The sequence below is a fragment of the Blennius ocellaris genome, assembly GCF_963422515.1.
Source record: "Blennius ocellaris genome assembly, chromosome: 21".
In the NCBI taxonomy this organism is placed as follows: domain Eukaryota; kingdom Metazoa; phylum Chordata; class Actinopteri; order Blenniiformes; family Blenniidae; genus Blennius; species Blennius ocellaris.
Window position 1 is genome coordinate 87501 of NC_137670.1, and position 16008 is coordinate 103508.

General features: G+C 47.9%; 1 protein-coding gene across 5 annotated transcripts in view; it reads right to left on the bottom strand.

The window, feature by feature from the left end:
- cep131 (centrosomal protein 131) overlaps positions 1-16008 on the bottom strand; it is a 46153-nt gene that overhangs the window by 16940 nt on the left and 13205 nt on the right. For 3 of the 5 annotated variants that reach the window (XM_080517602.1, XM_080517600.1, XM_080517604.1), the window contains exons 7-17: positions 12630-12863; positions 12468-12558; positions 12162-12401; positions 10609-10768; positions 6666-6730; positions 6482-6571; positions 5907-6084; positions 5720-5814; positions 5477-5641; positions 5205-5396; positions 517-648 (exon numbers count right to left, since the gene is read on the bottom strand). In XM_080517602.1, the coding sequence (XP_080373728.1) occupies positions 517-648; positions 5205-5396; positions 5477-5641; positions 5720-5814; positions 5907-6084; positions 6482-6571; positions 6666-6730; positions 10609-10768; positions 12162-12401; positions 12468-12558; positions 12630-12863 (1642 nt within the window). The remainder of the gene's footprint in view (positions 1-516; positions 649-5204; positions 5397-5476; positions 5642-5719; positions 5815-5906; positions 6085-6481; positions 6572-6665; positions 6731-10608; positions 10769-12161; positions 12402-12467; positions 12559-12629; positions 12864-16008) is intronic. The other 2 variants (XM_080517601.1, XM_080517603.1) reach the window with 2 other exon arrangements.

Genomic DNA, 16008 nt, shown 5'->3' on the forward strand with positions numbered 1-16008 from the left:
GGCTCAATGCATAGTGGCTCAATGCAGGGTGGCTCAATGCAGGGTGGCTCAATGCATAGTGGCTCAATGCAGGGTGGCTCAATGCAGGGTGGCTCAATGCATAGTGGCTCAATGCATAGTGGCTCAATGCAGGGTGGCTCAATGCATAGTGGCTCAATGCATGGTGGCTCAATGCATAGTGGCTCAATGCAGGGTGGCTCAATGCAGGGTGGCTCAATGCATAGTGGCTCAATGCAGGGTGGCTCAATGCAGGGTGGCTCAATGCAGGGTGGCTCAATGCAGGGTGGCTCAATGCAGGGTGGCTCAATGCATAGTGGCTCAATGCAGGGTGGCTCAATGCATAGTGGCTCAATGCAGGGTGGCTCAATGCAGGGTGGCTCAATGCATAGTGGCTCAATGCAGGGTGGCTCAATGCAGGGTGGCTCAATGCAGGGTGGCTCAATGCAGGGTGGCTCAATGCAGGGTGGCTCAATGCACGGTGGCTCAATGCACGGCAGAAGAGTGTCAATGCATCACCAGAGCGGCCTGCAGCATGCTGACGGTGCGCTTCTTCTCCTCCAGCTCCATCTTGACTGTCATCATGCAGCCACTGAGGTCAGCGGCGGCCGAGCGCTCCACGCCGGCAACCTCCTCCTCGGACAACATGGCCTGCAAACACACGGATCCACTGAGCTTCGCCAACATGGTTCCTCTGTTAATGAGCAACACGAGCAGCGAGTAACACCCTGTGTCCACTTTGATGACTGCTTTACACTGGGGGGCTGGTGAGAGGACCCTTCACTACTGCTTTACACTGGGGGGGCTGGTGAGAGGACCCTTCACTACTGCTTTACACTGGGGGGGCTGGTGAGAGGACCCTTCACTACTGCTTTACACTGGGGGGCTGGTGAGAGGACCCTTCACTACTGCTTTACACTGGGGGGCTGGTGAGAGGACCCTTCACTACTGCTTTACACTGGGGGGGCTGGTGAGAGGACCCTTCACTACTGGTTCAGATCGTGTGTGTGTGTGTGTGTGTGTGTGTAACTTGGATAAACGTAGTATTACAGATGGACCCAACAGGCACGAGGTGAGAGAACCACGACACCACTGGATCAATAAAGATATTAAGTGACTGACGTTGGGATTGTTGGGGCTAAGTGAGCAGAACAGAAATAAATCATTTAAGTCAATCAGCTTCCTTGAAGATATAAAGACCTATTATCATATAACGTGAACTGAGATACAGTAACTATGGAGGAAGTTGGTAACAAGTCGCTGTACTGCATTACTCAGTAACTTGACCGTCCCCCCAGGTTAAGTGTCTGGGTCTACTGCCGCCATCTTGATCCACAGTCTTCTCACTTCCTGTCTGGATTACTGTAACTCTCTCCACTTCCTGTCTGGATTACTGGAGGACACGCACAAGGAGATTTCAGCTGTCTCTCTCCTCCACCCGTCTCTCCACCTGCTCCTCGTCTCTCGAACTCTTCACCTCCTGAACTGAGAAACTGAAGTCTTTCTTTCATTTTAAATCTCAACTCTCCACACTTCTGTTCCAAACGGCAGATTCCCTCTGATGCAGCTGCTGAGTCTCGTTTTGATTCCCGGATTGTTTTTACTGTTTTTAATCCACCGTTTTCACTCTAATTGTTCCTGGTTGTACCTGACTGTTCTTGATCGTTCCCCATTGCACCTGATTGTTCCCCATTGTACCTGATTGTTCTTGGTTGTTCCCCATTGTAGCTGATTGTTCCCCATTGTACCTGATTGTTCTTGATTGTTCCCCATTGTACCTGATTGTTCTTGGTTGTTCCCCATTGTACCTGACTGTTCTTGATTGTTCCCCATTGTAGCTGATTGTTCTTGGTTGTTCCCCATTGTACCTGATCGTTCTTGGTTGTTCCCCATTGTACCTGATCGTTCCCCATTGTAGCTGATTGTTCTTGGTTGTTCCCCATTGTACCTGATCGTTCCCCATTGTACCTGATTGTTCTTGGTTGTTCCCCATTGTACCTGATTGTTCTTGGTTGTTCCCCATTGTACCTGATCGTTCTTGGTTGTTCCCCATTGTACCTGATTGTTCTTGGTTGTTCCCCATTGTACCTGATTGTTCTTGGTTGTTCCCCATTGTACCTGATCGTTCTTGGTTGTTCCCCATTGTACCTGATCGTTCTTGGTTGTTCCCCATTGTACCCGATTGTTCCCCATTGTACCTGATCGTTCCCCATTGTACCTGATTGTTCTTGATTGTTCCCCATTGTACCTGATTGTTCTTGGTTGTTCCCCATTGTAGCTGATTGTTCTTGGTTGTTCCCCATTGTACCTGATCGTTCCCCATTGGACCTGATCGTTCTTGGTTGTTCCCCATTGTACCTGATCGTTCTTGGTTGTTCCCCATTGTACCTGATTGTTCCCCATTGTACCTGATTGTTCTTGGTTGTTCCCCATTGTACCTGATTGTTCTTGGTTGTTCCCCATTGTACCTGATTGTTCCCCATTGTACCTGATCGTTCCCCATTGGACCTGATTGTTCTTGGTTGTTCCCCATTGGACCTGTATGTTCTTGGTTGTTCCCCATTGTACCTGATCGTTCCCCATTGTACCTGATCGTTCCCCATTGTACCTGATCGTTCCCCATTGTACCTGATCGTTCCCCATTGTTCTTGGTTGTTCCCCATTGTACCTGATTGTTCCCCATTGTACCTGATTGTTCCCCATTGTACCTGATCGTTCCCCATTGTACCTGATCGTTCCCCATTGTACCTGATTGTTCCCCATTGTACCTGATTGTTCTTGGTTGTTCCCCATTGTACCTGATTGTTCTTGGTTGTTCCCCATTGTACCTGATCGTTCCCCATTGGACCTGATCGTTCTTGGTTGTTCCCCATTGTACCTGATCGTTCTTGGTTGTTCCCCATTGTACCTGATTGTTCCCCATTGTACCTGATTGTTCTTGGTTGTTCCCCATTGTACCTGATTGTTCTTGGTTGTTCCCCATTGTACCTGATCGTTCTTGGTTGTTCCCCATTGTACCTGATCGTTCTTGGTTGTTCCCCATTGTACCTGATCGTTCCCCATTGGACCTGATTGTTCTTGGTTGTTCCCCATTGGACCTGATTGTTCTTGGTTGTTCCCCATTGGACCTGTATGTTCTTAGTTGTTCCCCATTGGACCTGTATGTTCTTGGTTGTTCCCCATTGTACCTGATTGTTCCCCATTGTACCTGATCGTTCCCCATTGTACCTGATCGTTCCCCATTGTACCTGATCGTTCCCCATTGTACCTGATCGTTCCCCATTGTACCTGATCGTTCCCCATTGTACCTGATCGTTCCCCATTGTACCTGATCGTTCCCCATTGTACCTGATCGTTCCCCATTGTACCTGATTGTTCCCCATTGTACCTGATCGTTCCCCATTGTACCTGATTGTTCTTGGTTGTTCCCCATTGTACCTGATCGTTCCCCATTGCACCTGATTGTTCCCCATTGTACCTGATTGTTCTTGGTTGTTCCCCATTGTACCTGATCGTTCCCCATTGTACCTGATTGTTCTTGGTTGTTCCCCATTGTACCTGATCGTTCCCCATTGCACCTGATTGTTCCCCATTGTACCTGATTGTTCTTGGTTGTTCCCCATTGTACCTGATCGTTCCCCATTGTACCTGATTGTTCTTGGTTGTTCCCCATTGTACCTGATCGTTCCCCATTGCACCTGATTGTTCCCCATTGTACCTGATTGTTCTTGGTTGTTCCCCATTGTACCTGATCGTTCCCCATTGTACCTGATTGTTCCCCATTGTACCTGATCGTTCCCCATTGTACCTGATTGTTCTTGGTTGTTCCCCATTGTACCTGATCGTTCCCCATTGCACCTGATTGTTCCCCATTGTACCTGATTGTTCTTGGTTGTTCCCCATTGTACCTGATTGTTCCCCATTGTACCTGATTGTTCTTGGTTGTTCCCCATTGTACCTGATTGTTCCCCGTTGTTCCCCATTGTACCTGATTGTTCCCCATTGTACCTGAGCGTTCCCCATTGTACCTGATCATTCCCCATTGGACTTGATTGTTCTTGGTTGCTCCCCGTTGTACCTGATTGTTCCCCATTGTACCTGATCATTCCCCATTGTACCTGATCGTTCCCCATTGTACCTGATTGTTCTTGGTTGTTCCCCATTGTACCTGATCGTTCCCCATTGCACCTGATTGTTCCCCATTGTACCTGATTGTTCTTGGTTGTTCCCCATTGTACCTGATTGTTCCCCATTGTACCTGATTGTTCTTGGTTGTTCCCCATTGTACCTGATTGTTCCCCGTTGTTCCCCATTGTACCTGATTGTTCCCCATTGTACCTGAGCGTTCCCCATTGTACCTGATCATTCCCCATTGGACTTGATTGTTCTTGGTTGCTCCCCGTTGTACCTGATTGTTCCCCATTGTACCTGATCATTCCCCATTGTACCTGATCGTTCCCCATTGTACCTGATTGTGCCCCATTGTACCTGATCGTTCCCCATTGTACCTGATTGTTCTTGGTTGCTCCCCATTGTTCCTGGTTGTGCCCCATTGTACCTGATTGTTCCTGATTGTACCTGATTGTTCTTGGTTGCTCCCCATTGTACCTGATTGTGCCCCATTGTACCTGATTGTTCTTGGTTGCTCCCCATTGTACCTGATTGTGCCCCATTGTACCTGATCGTTCCCCATTGTACCTGATCGTTCCCCATTGTACCTGATTGTTCTTGGTTGCTCCCCATTGTACCTGATTGTGCCCCATTGTACCTGATCGTTCCCCATTGTACCTGATTGTTCTTGGTTGCTCCCCATTGTACCCGATTGTTCCCCATTGTACCTGATCGTTCCCCATTGTACCTGATTGTTCTTGGTTGCTCCCCATTGTTCCTGGTTGTGCCCCATTGTACCTGATTGTTCCTGATTGTACCTGATCGTTTCCCATTGTACCTGATTGTTCTTGATTGTTCCTGATTGTACCTGATTTTGTACCCAATTGTACGCTGTCCTGGAGTGCCAATAAAAGCACTACTCCCGCCTAAAATAATGTGTTCTTATTATTATTATCAATGCTGAACTGAATGCTGCACAGCATGTAAAGGAAAAGTTCCTAATCCCTAACCCCCTAACCCCAACAGTAGCAGGCAAGTTAAGAAAAGACTGGCTCAATGTGTAGAAAAGAAAGTGATTGATCAGTGGTGTTACTGACCTCTCTGTGTGACCTCGAGGTGACGGAGCGTGGCCTCTCCTGCTCAGACTTCTCCATCTCATCCAGAAAACTCATGATGCTCTGCAGCTTGGCCTCAGACAGCAGGGCGCCCCCTTCTGGCAGCACAGGGTGGTGGCTCAGCTGGCCGTGACGTTCCAGGTTGTCAGTGGTCAGAGAGTTTGAGTCTGCGTCCTGCAGTGAGATACATTTTTATTGTGCTTTCTTTATGATATGTTGTACTGAAGGTCTGAGACCAAAAAGTGAACTCTGACCTCATCTATCCAGGCATATTTCTCCTTGCAGTGGCTCTTTGGCTCGGACAGCCTCTCTGGCTCCTCCTCTAAAAGCTTCAGGGTGTCCAGGAGCTGGTGGAGGGTTCCTTTGGATGCGGCTCCATGCCCCTGGTCCTCCACACTCACTGACCTGTGCAGGACCTCCTGTGGCACAGGCAGCACACAGGCTTCACTGAACTGCAGCAGAAAACTCTGGCTGGAGATCCTCCTCTGAGGGTTTACCTGCGAGCACTGGGATCCTCTCTGATTGGACAAAGTCGGTGAAACGGCTCTGAAGCTGAGCTCAGCGAAGTCCAGAATGACATGTACGTTTGAGTCTGTGGAAACAAAAGGCATTGTTATGAAGCATTGGGGTGAGGGTGAGCAGTTTGTGCCCAGCAGGACGTCTGTCCTCCACATGAACGCAGACCCGTGTTTTTGGTTTTGACATCAGTGGGGGACGGGGGCCTCTGGTAGCTGGGCCCAGCTGGACTCTGGTTGCTCAGGATGATCTTGAGCGGCTTCTTACGTCCAACTGCTGAGGCTGGCAGTGGCTTTTCCCGCTCGGCCGCCGCTGTCTGTTGAGCCTCTGCGTCCTGCTGCAGCTCCTACCACACACCACAAGAGGTAGACAAAGAGCAATCAGTAGGGCCTTACCTGGCTGTTGGGAGTTTCACAATTTCACATTCTGTTTTGAAATACACAGTATTTCTGTGACGTTTTATTTAAGTCCAAAGACAGAAACAGAAAATGCCCCAACAATTGACAACATGGGTTAATGTAGTTAACTTCATTTTAAAGAAAAATGCTGAATGTGCTAATCCAATAAACAACGGGTTTGAAAAAAACCAACTAATGATTAACACGTTAATAATCTTAGAATTTAATTCTCCACAGACGTCAGGAAAAAAGCTTTGTATTACTTTTCTGTGGGAACTAAGTCAATAAAAAGAAAAGAATAAGGAACCATTCATTGAGCTCTTGTGTAAAGGTGAAAGGTCGTACTTCAGCCGGGTTGGTCTGAGCTCGCTCCTTTCGGATCAGTCTGTTGTGGCCATGCTGCTGCTGTGGCTGCTCCACGCCATCGTCCTCCTGCTCCTCACAAGACAACACCACAAGCGCTAGAACAAATGTGAAAGGATGCGGAGAGCAAGGCTGGGAGGATTCCAGAGAAGAAAGCTGGAGTCACCTGAGAACACTGAACTGCCGGGGGGACGGCTCTGAAGCTCCGCCCAGGCAAGTCATTCACACAGTCTGGGGAAAACATTCAAAACATACACTCATTTCAAATACGCTCCAACATTATTGATCAATATATCATTTATAAAACAGAGAGAATTAGTTTCAAACTCAGAAATCAAACTGATAGTTTTGTAAAAAAGTGCTAAAAACGACACCAGCAGTCGGTGATCGGGGAAGAATATGAAGCTGGATCCCGGCCAAAAGGTTTGTTCATTTGAAAGAAAGTGTGATTGAAACTGAATGTTCAGGGTTTGAGCTTCATTTTTGAAAAAGTTAAAAACACTGTATTCAAAGTAAAAATAAATGTATGAAAAGTGTTTTTCAACATGTATATAATTTTGATTCAGCTCTGGAATTCTTTTGATAAAATCCTTTATTTTTCACTCTTCAGTTGCAAGTGAAATGTTTTCAGACGAGGATCTTTTTTTCACATTCAAATCCTGTTTTCAAGTTTTTTTGTTTTTTTTTAACTTTCAAAACTTTCTTTCACTTTCAGATTGTATTTTTTCAGGTTCAAACGTTTGTCCCTGTTGTGGCTTCATACGATCAACTGCTGTTCATGTTCATCTGAAACTTCAGTCGTCATTTTTAACAATGTTTATATGTGCTTCTTTTGAATCTCAATGAAGGAAACACAATTAGGGAAGACCCTGAGCTTTTTCTGCAACCCTGTCACTCGCAATGCTGCACCCTTCACAGTTGAAGCCACGCCCTCTCAGTGGAAGCCACGCCCCCACACCACAACAGGGACAAATGTTTGAACCTGAAAAAATACGATCTGAAAGTGAAGGAAAGTTTTGAAAGTGAAAAAAAAATGTAAACTTGAAAACAGGACTTGAATGTGAAAATTATAATATCCTAATCTGAAAACATTAAATCTGCAAGAAATAACACCTACATTTAAAATATATATATATTTAAGAGTGAAAAATGAAAATAAAGGATTTTATAAAAAGAATTCTCGAGCTGAATCAAAATTATTTAAGTGAAAAAAAAATGTTCATACACTCATTTTTATTTTGAGCACAGTGTTTAATTTTTCAAAATTGAAGATCAAACCTTGAACATTCAGTTTCAACCTTATTTTTTCAAAAAAAAAATTTTTTTTCAAATGACCAAACCTTTTGGATCCAGCTCCGCAGAGGTAGCATGTGCTAACAAAAGAAGAAATGATGAGGGTACATGAGCTGAGGTGTTCCTCACCATGTCACGTCATATGTCATACCATGACATGTTATATCATGTCATGTCATCACATGTTATATCATGTCATGTTGCATGTCATGACACGTTATACCATGTCATATGTCGCATCTCATGATATGTTATATCGTGTCATATGTCGCATGTCATGACACGTTATATTATGTCATATGTCGCATGTCATGACACGTTACATCATGTCATATGTCACATGTCATGACACGTTATATCATGTCTAGGAATGTCCGATAATATCGGAGGGCCGATATTATCGGCCGATATTGACTTAAAAATGTAATATTTGGAAATATCGGTATCGGATTTTTACAACCGATATTGGAATTTCCGAGTTTGCATGAACGCCGCATGGGACGCTTACGGGCGCGCGCTTGATGACGTTTAACAACAACAAATACAACACGCTAGACTCGCGGCTAAGAAGGAGAAGCCCGGTGAATGAAATGTCCGTGGAGGACTGGAGGCTCAATCAGGCCCTCTTCCCTGCTGGACCAGTACCTGACTGCACCCTGCACCAGTGTTGACAGTGAACCAGTGTTCAGCACTGGTACCAGTACCTGACTGTACCCTGCACCAGTGTTGACAGTGAGCCAGTGTTCAGCACTGGTACCAGTACCTGACTGCACCCTGCACCAGTGTTGACAGTGAACCAGTGTTCAGCACTGGTACCAGTACCTGACTGCACCCTGCACCAGTGTTAACAGTGAACCACTGTTCAGCACTGGTACCAGTACCTGACTGCACCCTGCACCAGTGTTGACAGTGAACCAGTGTTCAGCACTGGTACCAGTACCTGACTGCACCCTGCACCAGTGTTGACAGTGAACCACTGTTCAGCACCAGTACCTGACTGCACCCTGCACCAGTGTTGACAGTGAACCACTGTTCAGCACTGGTACCAGTACCTGACTGCACCCTGCACCAGTGTTGACAGTGAACCAGAGTTCAGCACTGGTACCAGTACCTGACTGCACCCTGCACCAGTGTTGACGGTGAACCACTGTTCAGCACTGGTACCAGTACCTGACTGCACCCTGCACCAGTGTTGACGGTGAACCACTGTTCAGCACTGGTACCAGTACCTGGCTGCACCCTGCACCAGTGTTGACAGTGAACCAGTGTTCAGCACTGGTACCAGTACCTGACTGCACCCTGCACCAGTGTTGACAGTGAACCACTGTTCAGCACTGGTACCAGTACCTGACTGCACCCTGCACCAGTGTTGACAGTGAACCAGTGTTCAGCACTGGTACCAGTACCTGACTGCACGCTGCACCAGTGTTGACAGTGAACCACTGTTCAGCACCAGTACCTGACTGCACCCTGCACCAGTGTTGACAGTGAACCAGTGTTCAGCACTGGTACCAGTACCTGACTGCACCCTGCACCAGTGTTGACAGTGAACCAGTGTTCAGCACTGGTACCAGTACCTGACTGCACCCTGCACCAGTGTTGACGGTGAACCAGTGCTCAGCACTGGTACCAGTACCTGACTGCACCCTGCACCAGTGTTGACAGTGAACCACTGTTCAGCACTGGTACCAGTACCTGACTGCACGCTGCACCAGTGTTGACAGTGAACCACTGTTCAGCACTGGTACCAGTACCTGACTGCACCCTGCACCAGTGTTGACAGTGAACCAGTGTTCAGCACTGGTACCAGTACCTGACTGCACCCTGCACCAGTGTTGACAGTGAACCAGTGTTCAGCACTGGTACCAGTACCTGACTGCACCCTGCACCAGTGTTGACAGTGAACCAGTGTATTCATACAGAACAATCTCCCTCTTACACACGAGGACATGGAAAAAGAAATAGACCAGTTATATGGACGAGTCAACTTCAGTCTTTGTTTTTGTTGCACTTTAAAGGAAGGCTGTTTTAATTTTGTGAGCATTTCTGTGCCTTTCTTGTTTATATTTACACTATTTTGTTTCTCTTAAAAGAGATTGAGTCCAGTTTGAGTCTATTATTTGACAAGTTATGTCCAGTTATTCATTCATTGACTGTTTACAACTAATGGACTGCAGATATGCCTCTTCCTTTTTTTTATATTGTCTGTGGTGTTGTTGAGTTTGTTGTTGAGGTTTCTCTCTAAAACTTAATAAATATGGCACTTTTTTCCATAATGTAAGTTGTTGTTCTCTTATTTTTCTCAGTGTGTACATTTGGAAAGCCATGTTTGATTCACATATGCATCCAGTGGGGCGTCACAATAAAATTAGGCATAATGTGTTAATTCCACAGTAGGAGATATTTTATGTTGTTGTTACCCAACAGTTTTGATGTAAAAAGCCAGCAGATATCGGTATCGGTGATATCGGTATCGGAAATTAAGAGTTGGACAATATCGGAATATCGGACATCGGTAGAAAAGCCAATATCGAGCATCCCTACTCATGTCATATGTCACATGTCATGACATGTTATGTCATATCATGACACGTTATATCATGTCATATGTCGCATGTCCTGACATGTTATATCATGTCATATGTCACATGTCATGACATGTTATGTCATATGTCATATCATGACATGTTATATCATGTCATATGTCGCATGTTCTGACATGTTATATCATGTCATGTCATGTCAGGACATGTTTAGTGTTTTCTGCCAAAAAGAAGAGACCACGTGAAGAGAAAATGAAATAAAGCAGCGCAGACCTGTGTTCTTGGTTTTCATGTCAGTCGAGGAAATGGGGCTGTTGTTGCTGGGTAAAGTTGGACCCTTGCTGGGTGGCTTCTTCCGCCCCCCCCCACTGCTCTGCCTCAGGCTTTCCAGCTGGTTGTCTGCAGCTCGCTGGGCTCTCTTCTGCTGCAGCTCCTGTCACACACCAGCAGTGGGAGACAGAGGACAGTGCCGTAGGCTAAGAAAGGCTTCCAAACTCATGGTATTTTTATCAATCCCCGTGGGGAAGTTCCTTTTCCACAGTGACCATGCTGATTCCAGGGTTCGGAGGTGCAGCCACATCATGGCTCTCCAGGCAGATGATGCCTCCTCCACAGGACACCAATGAACCTTGTTGATTTCTGGTTTGGGGCAATAAATAATGTGAAATAGCAAAAAGCCTGCCTTCATAAAGAACTTGTTGCGAAAGATCTATTTTTCCAAAGTTGTAGCCACACAGAAATGACCGTTTTGGCTTCTTTCTCCCAGCGCTGTCTAATATAATCTGTTAAATTGTTATTGTTGCACATAAAACTTTTGTATAATTTCCTAATGACGCCTTTTGGGCTTTCAGATTCATAAGTATCCTGAAATGTTTGAGTTATACAAGGAGTTTCATCAAGTCCACGAGTCAAAATTTCTTTTATGGGTTAGGGTGAGGGTGGGGGTCAAGGGTTAGGGATAGGGTGAGGGTCAAGGGTTATGGTGAGGGTCAAGTTTTAGGGTTAGGGTGAGGGTCAAGGGTCAAGAGCTAGGGTCAAGGGTTAGGGTTAGGGTGAGGGTCAAGGGTCAAGAGCTAGGGTCAAGGGTTAGGGTTAGGGTGAGGGTCAAGGGTCAAGAGCTAGGGTCAAGGGTTAGGGTTAGGGTGAGGGTCAAGGGTTAGGGTTAGAGTCAAGGGTTAGGGTGAGGGTCAAGGGTTAGGGTTAGAGTCAAGGGTTAGGGTGAGGGTCAAGGGTTAGGGTTAGGGTTAGGGTCAAGGGTTAGGGTTAGGGTGTAGGTCAGGGTGAGGGTCAAGGGTTAGGGTGAGGGTCAAGGGTTAGGGTTAGAGTCAAGGGTTAGGGTGAGGGTCAAGGGTTAGGGTTAGGGTGAGGGTCAAGTGATAGGGTTAGGGTGTAGGTCAGGGTGAGGGTCAAGGTTAGGGTGAGGGTCAAGTGATAGGGTTAGGGTGAGGGTCAAGGGTGAGGGTCAAGGGTTAGGGTTAGGGTGAGGGTCAAGGGTTAGGGTTAGAGTGAAGGTCAGGGTGAGAGTCAAGGGTTAGGGTGAGGGTGAAGGTGAGAGTCAGGGTGAGAGTCAGGGTGAAGGTGAGGGTGAGGGTCAAGGATTAGGGTTAGGGTGAGGGTCAGGGTGAGAGTCAAGGGTTAGGGTGAGGGTGAAGATGAGGGTCAAGGGTTAGGGTTAGAGTGAAGGTCAGGGTGAGGGTCAAGGGTTAGGGTTAGGGTGAGAGTCAAGGGTTAGGGAAAGGGTCAAGGTGAGGGTCAGGTTGAGGTTGAGGGTCAGAGTGAGGGTGAGGGTGAAGGTGAGGGTTCGCGTGAGGGCTAGGGCGAGGCACCTGGATGGCATTGAGGCGGGCGAGGCGAGCCTTCTCCTCTCGGATCCGCTTCCTATCTTGGTCCTTCTTGTGCGGCTGGTCTGGCCTCCAGTCAGCTGATGGCTCCTCCCTCTCCTCTGATGGCCCCTCCCACTCCGCTGATGGCTCCTCCCTCTCCTCTGATGGCCCCTCCCTCTCCTCTGATGGCCCCTCCCACTCCACTGATGGCTCCTCCCTCTCCTCTGATGGCTCCTCCCACTCCTCCACAGGAAAAGACAGAGGGAGTGAAGCAGCAGGAGCAGGAGAACAGCAGCAGTGAGGGTCTACCTTTGTTCTCCGGGCCGGGACGTGTGGAGACTTGAGGCGTCGGTACCAGCGCTGGATGGTGACGGAGGCCCGGTTCAGCTGCTCCACAAACCTTCACAACACAAGGTGGTGAGCCGGAGCTGAACGTCGGGGGCAGAGCGGCTGCTGGTGTGCTGCTCCGACCTTTCAGCCTCCTCCTCCGTGACCTCCACCCTCCGGCAGTGAGCCGACACTGGGGACGTGACCTCCACCCTCCGGGAGTGAGCCGACACTGGGGACGTGACCTCCACCCTCCGGGAGTGAGCCGACACTGGAGATGTGTGGTTGGAGGAAGCAGAGAAGTTCTTCTGGGACTTGGCGAAGGAGCCGCTCTCTGGTGAAACCTCGTCATTCAAGGCGGTCGCCTTCAGGATGTTACTAAGGGATAAACACGACAGAAAACTTCCTTTGGGGGCGCTGTTGAGCAGGATTATGGCGTGGACGTGTCTGCTGCCTTCTTCAGGTGGGTGAACTCCACAGCAAACCCACCTGTAAACGTTAATGCTAAAAACCACATTCAGACATATTGGATTCACGACGGAGAGACGGAGGACTGAAGGTGAGACAATTCGCTTTCGCCGGACCAAAAACAATTGTTATGAAGGATTGACTGCCGAGACAGCCCGTCGCTCAGCTGGTTTGTCTAAATTCTCCTGGTTGTTTATGCAGATGGTCCCCCCTTATCTTCTCGCCCCCACTCCACCTGGAACCTCTTCTCTGAATCAGAACTGTCTGTACTGTACAGAAGTGAAGGCCAGGCGTAACCTCACCACCCTTCTGGCCCCTCCACCTCCTTCCCAATGGCAGCATGGGGACGGAGCGAAGCCATAACAAAAGCGCCTTTAATCCTATACCACCTACTACCTACCATCTACCACCTACTACCTACCATCTACCACCTACTACCTACCATCTACCACCTACCATCTACTACCTACCATCTACTACCTACTACCTACCACCTACTATCTACTACCTATTACCTACCATCTACCACCTACCACCTACTACCTACCATCTACCACCTACCACCTACCATCTAATCACCAATCAACCCCAGGTGATTGACTCCCTCCACTCCCCGCCTCCCTTCCTCACAGAACCTCAGGACACCATCCAGCCCATTCCCACAGTCACCACCAGGAGACCCTTCAAATCCAGGACTTTTAGCAGACCACAAACTCACATTCCTTTTAATGTCACACTGAACACACACCCAGCACCAACATTAAAATGGCTGTTTTAAATACCCGCTCTCTTTTAAACAAAACTTTTATCATTAATGACTTGATTTTAGATAATAACTTAGACTCCTCCTCCTCACTGAGACATGGCTTGACACTGATGCACCAGTTGTTCTTACCGAGGCCTCCCCACCTAATTTTAACTTTTTATTCTCTATCAGGGATGGAAAGAGAGGAGGAGGAACTGCGTCCATCACTAAAGAGAAACTTTGCACATCCAAAGTGACTTTTAACAGCTTCACGTCCTTTGAATATCATGCTTTTATTTTTTGCAGTCCCCCCATCCTCTCTTTAATTATATACAGGCCACCCCATCATTCAAGCAGTTTTATCGCTGAATTTTTAACTATTATCCACACTAAATTTGAACGAATTTTAATCACTGGTGATTTTAACATACACATTGATCGCCACTCGGACTCATTGTCCAGAGAATCTTTAACTCTCCTCCAATGTCTGGATTTTAAGCAACACGTCACACAGCCGACTCACAACAGAGGTCACACCCTGGACCTGGTCCTTTCTTATGGCCTGACCATTGGTGTGTCCTCTGGTGTTGACCTGGTGTGTCCTCTGGTGTTGACCTGGCTGTGTCCTCTGGTGTTGACCTGGTCCGTCCTCTGGTGTTGACCTGGTCCGTCCTCTGGTGTTGACCTGGTCCGTCCTCTGGTGTTGACCTGGTGTGTCCTCTGGTGTTGACCTGGCTGTGTCCTCTGGTGTTGACCTGGCTGTGTCCTCTGGTGTTGACCTGGTGTGTCCTCTGGTGTTGACCTGGTGTGTCCTCTGGTGTTGACCTGGTGTGTCCTCTGGTGTTGACCTGGCTGTGTCCTCTGGTGTTGACCTGGCTGTGTCCTCTGGTGTTGACCTGGCTGTGTCCTCTGGTGTTGACCTGGTCCGTCCTCTGGTGTTGACCTGCTGTGTCCTCTGGTGTTGACCTGGCTGTGTCCTCTGGTGTTGACCTGGCTGTGTCCTCTGGTGTTGACCTGGCTGTGTCCTCTGGTGTTGACCTGGTCCGTCCTCTGGTGTTGACCTGGTCCGTCCTCTGGTGTTGACCTGGCTGTGTCCTCTGGTGTTGACCTGGTCCGTCCTCTGGTGTTGACCTGGCTGTGTCCTCTGGTGTTGACCTGGTCCGTCCTCTGGTGTTGACCTGGTCCGTCCTCTGGTGTTGACCTGGTGTGTCCTCTGGTGTTGACCTGGCTGTGTCCTCTGGTGTTGACCTGGCTGTGTCCTCTGGTGTTGACCTGGTGTGTCCTCTGGTGTTGACCTGACTGTGTCCTCTGGTGTTGACCTGGCTGTGTCCTCTGGTGTTGACCTGGCTGTGTCCTCTGGTGTTGACCTGGTGTGTCCTCTGGTGTTGACCTGGATGTGTCCTCTGGTGTTGACCTGGTGTGTCCTCTGGTGTTGACCTGACTGTGTCCTCTGGTGTTGACCTGGCTGTGTCCTCTGGTGTTGACCTGGTCCGTCCTCTGGTGTTGACCTGGTGTGTCCTCTGGTGTTGACCTGGCTGTGTCCTCTGGTGTTGACCTGGTCCGTCCTCTGGTGTTGACCTGGTCCGTCCTCTGGTGTTGACCTGGTCCGTCCTCTGGTGTTGACCTGGCTGTGTCCGACCACTTCTGTGTGTTTTTTAATGTCACCAGTTTTACCCAGCAGGGGGCGCCGGTCAGAACGGTGAGGAAACGCTACATAACTTCTGAGGTGGCTGATAATTTTATAAAGATTTTACAGAATATCCCAGCTGAGGTTTTACCCTCCATGTGATTTTATTGTTGACGATTTTAGCAGTAAATTAAAGTCAACTCTAGACCTGGTGGCTCCAATTACTACAAGAATCCTTAATAAATCCAAACCACCAGCGCCATGGACAAACAGGGAAACTCACCAATACAAAATAAACTGCAGGATTGCCGAACGGAGGTGGAGAAAATCAAAACTTACGGTTCATTATCACATTTTCCGGGTCCACCTCAAAGCCTACAATAGAATAGTCAGACACTCAAGATTTTCATATTTCTCAAAACTCATCAGTGACAACAAAAATAACCCCAAACTCCTCTTCTCCACCTTCGACTTTTTAACAAACACCAATTTTAATAAAAACTCGCTCCCCTTTCCCTCCTTTTGCGAGGATTATGCCCACCACCTCAGAAGCAAAATAAATGACATCAGATCTAGTCTTTTATCTTTACAAACTGTACCTTTGAACTCACCTGGACTGGTTCTTCACCAGAGGAACCACTGGACTGTTTTGTTCTGGTTGATGCAGGAACACTTGGTCGAGT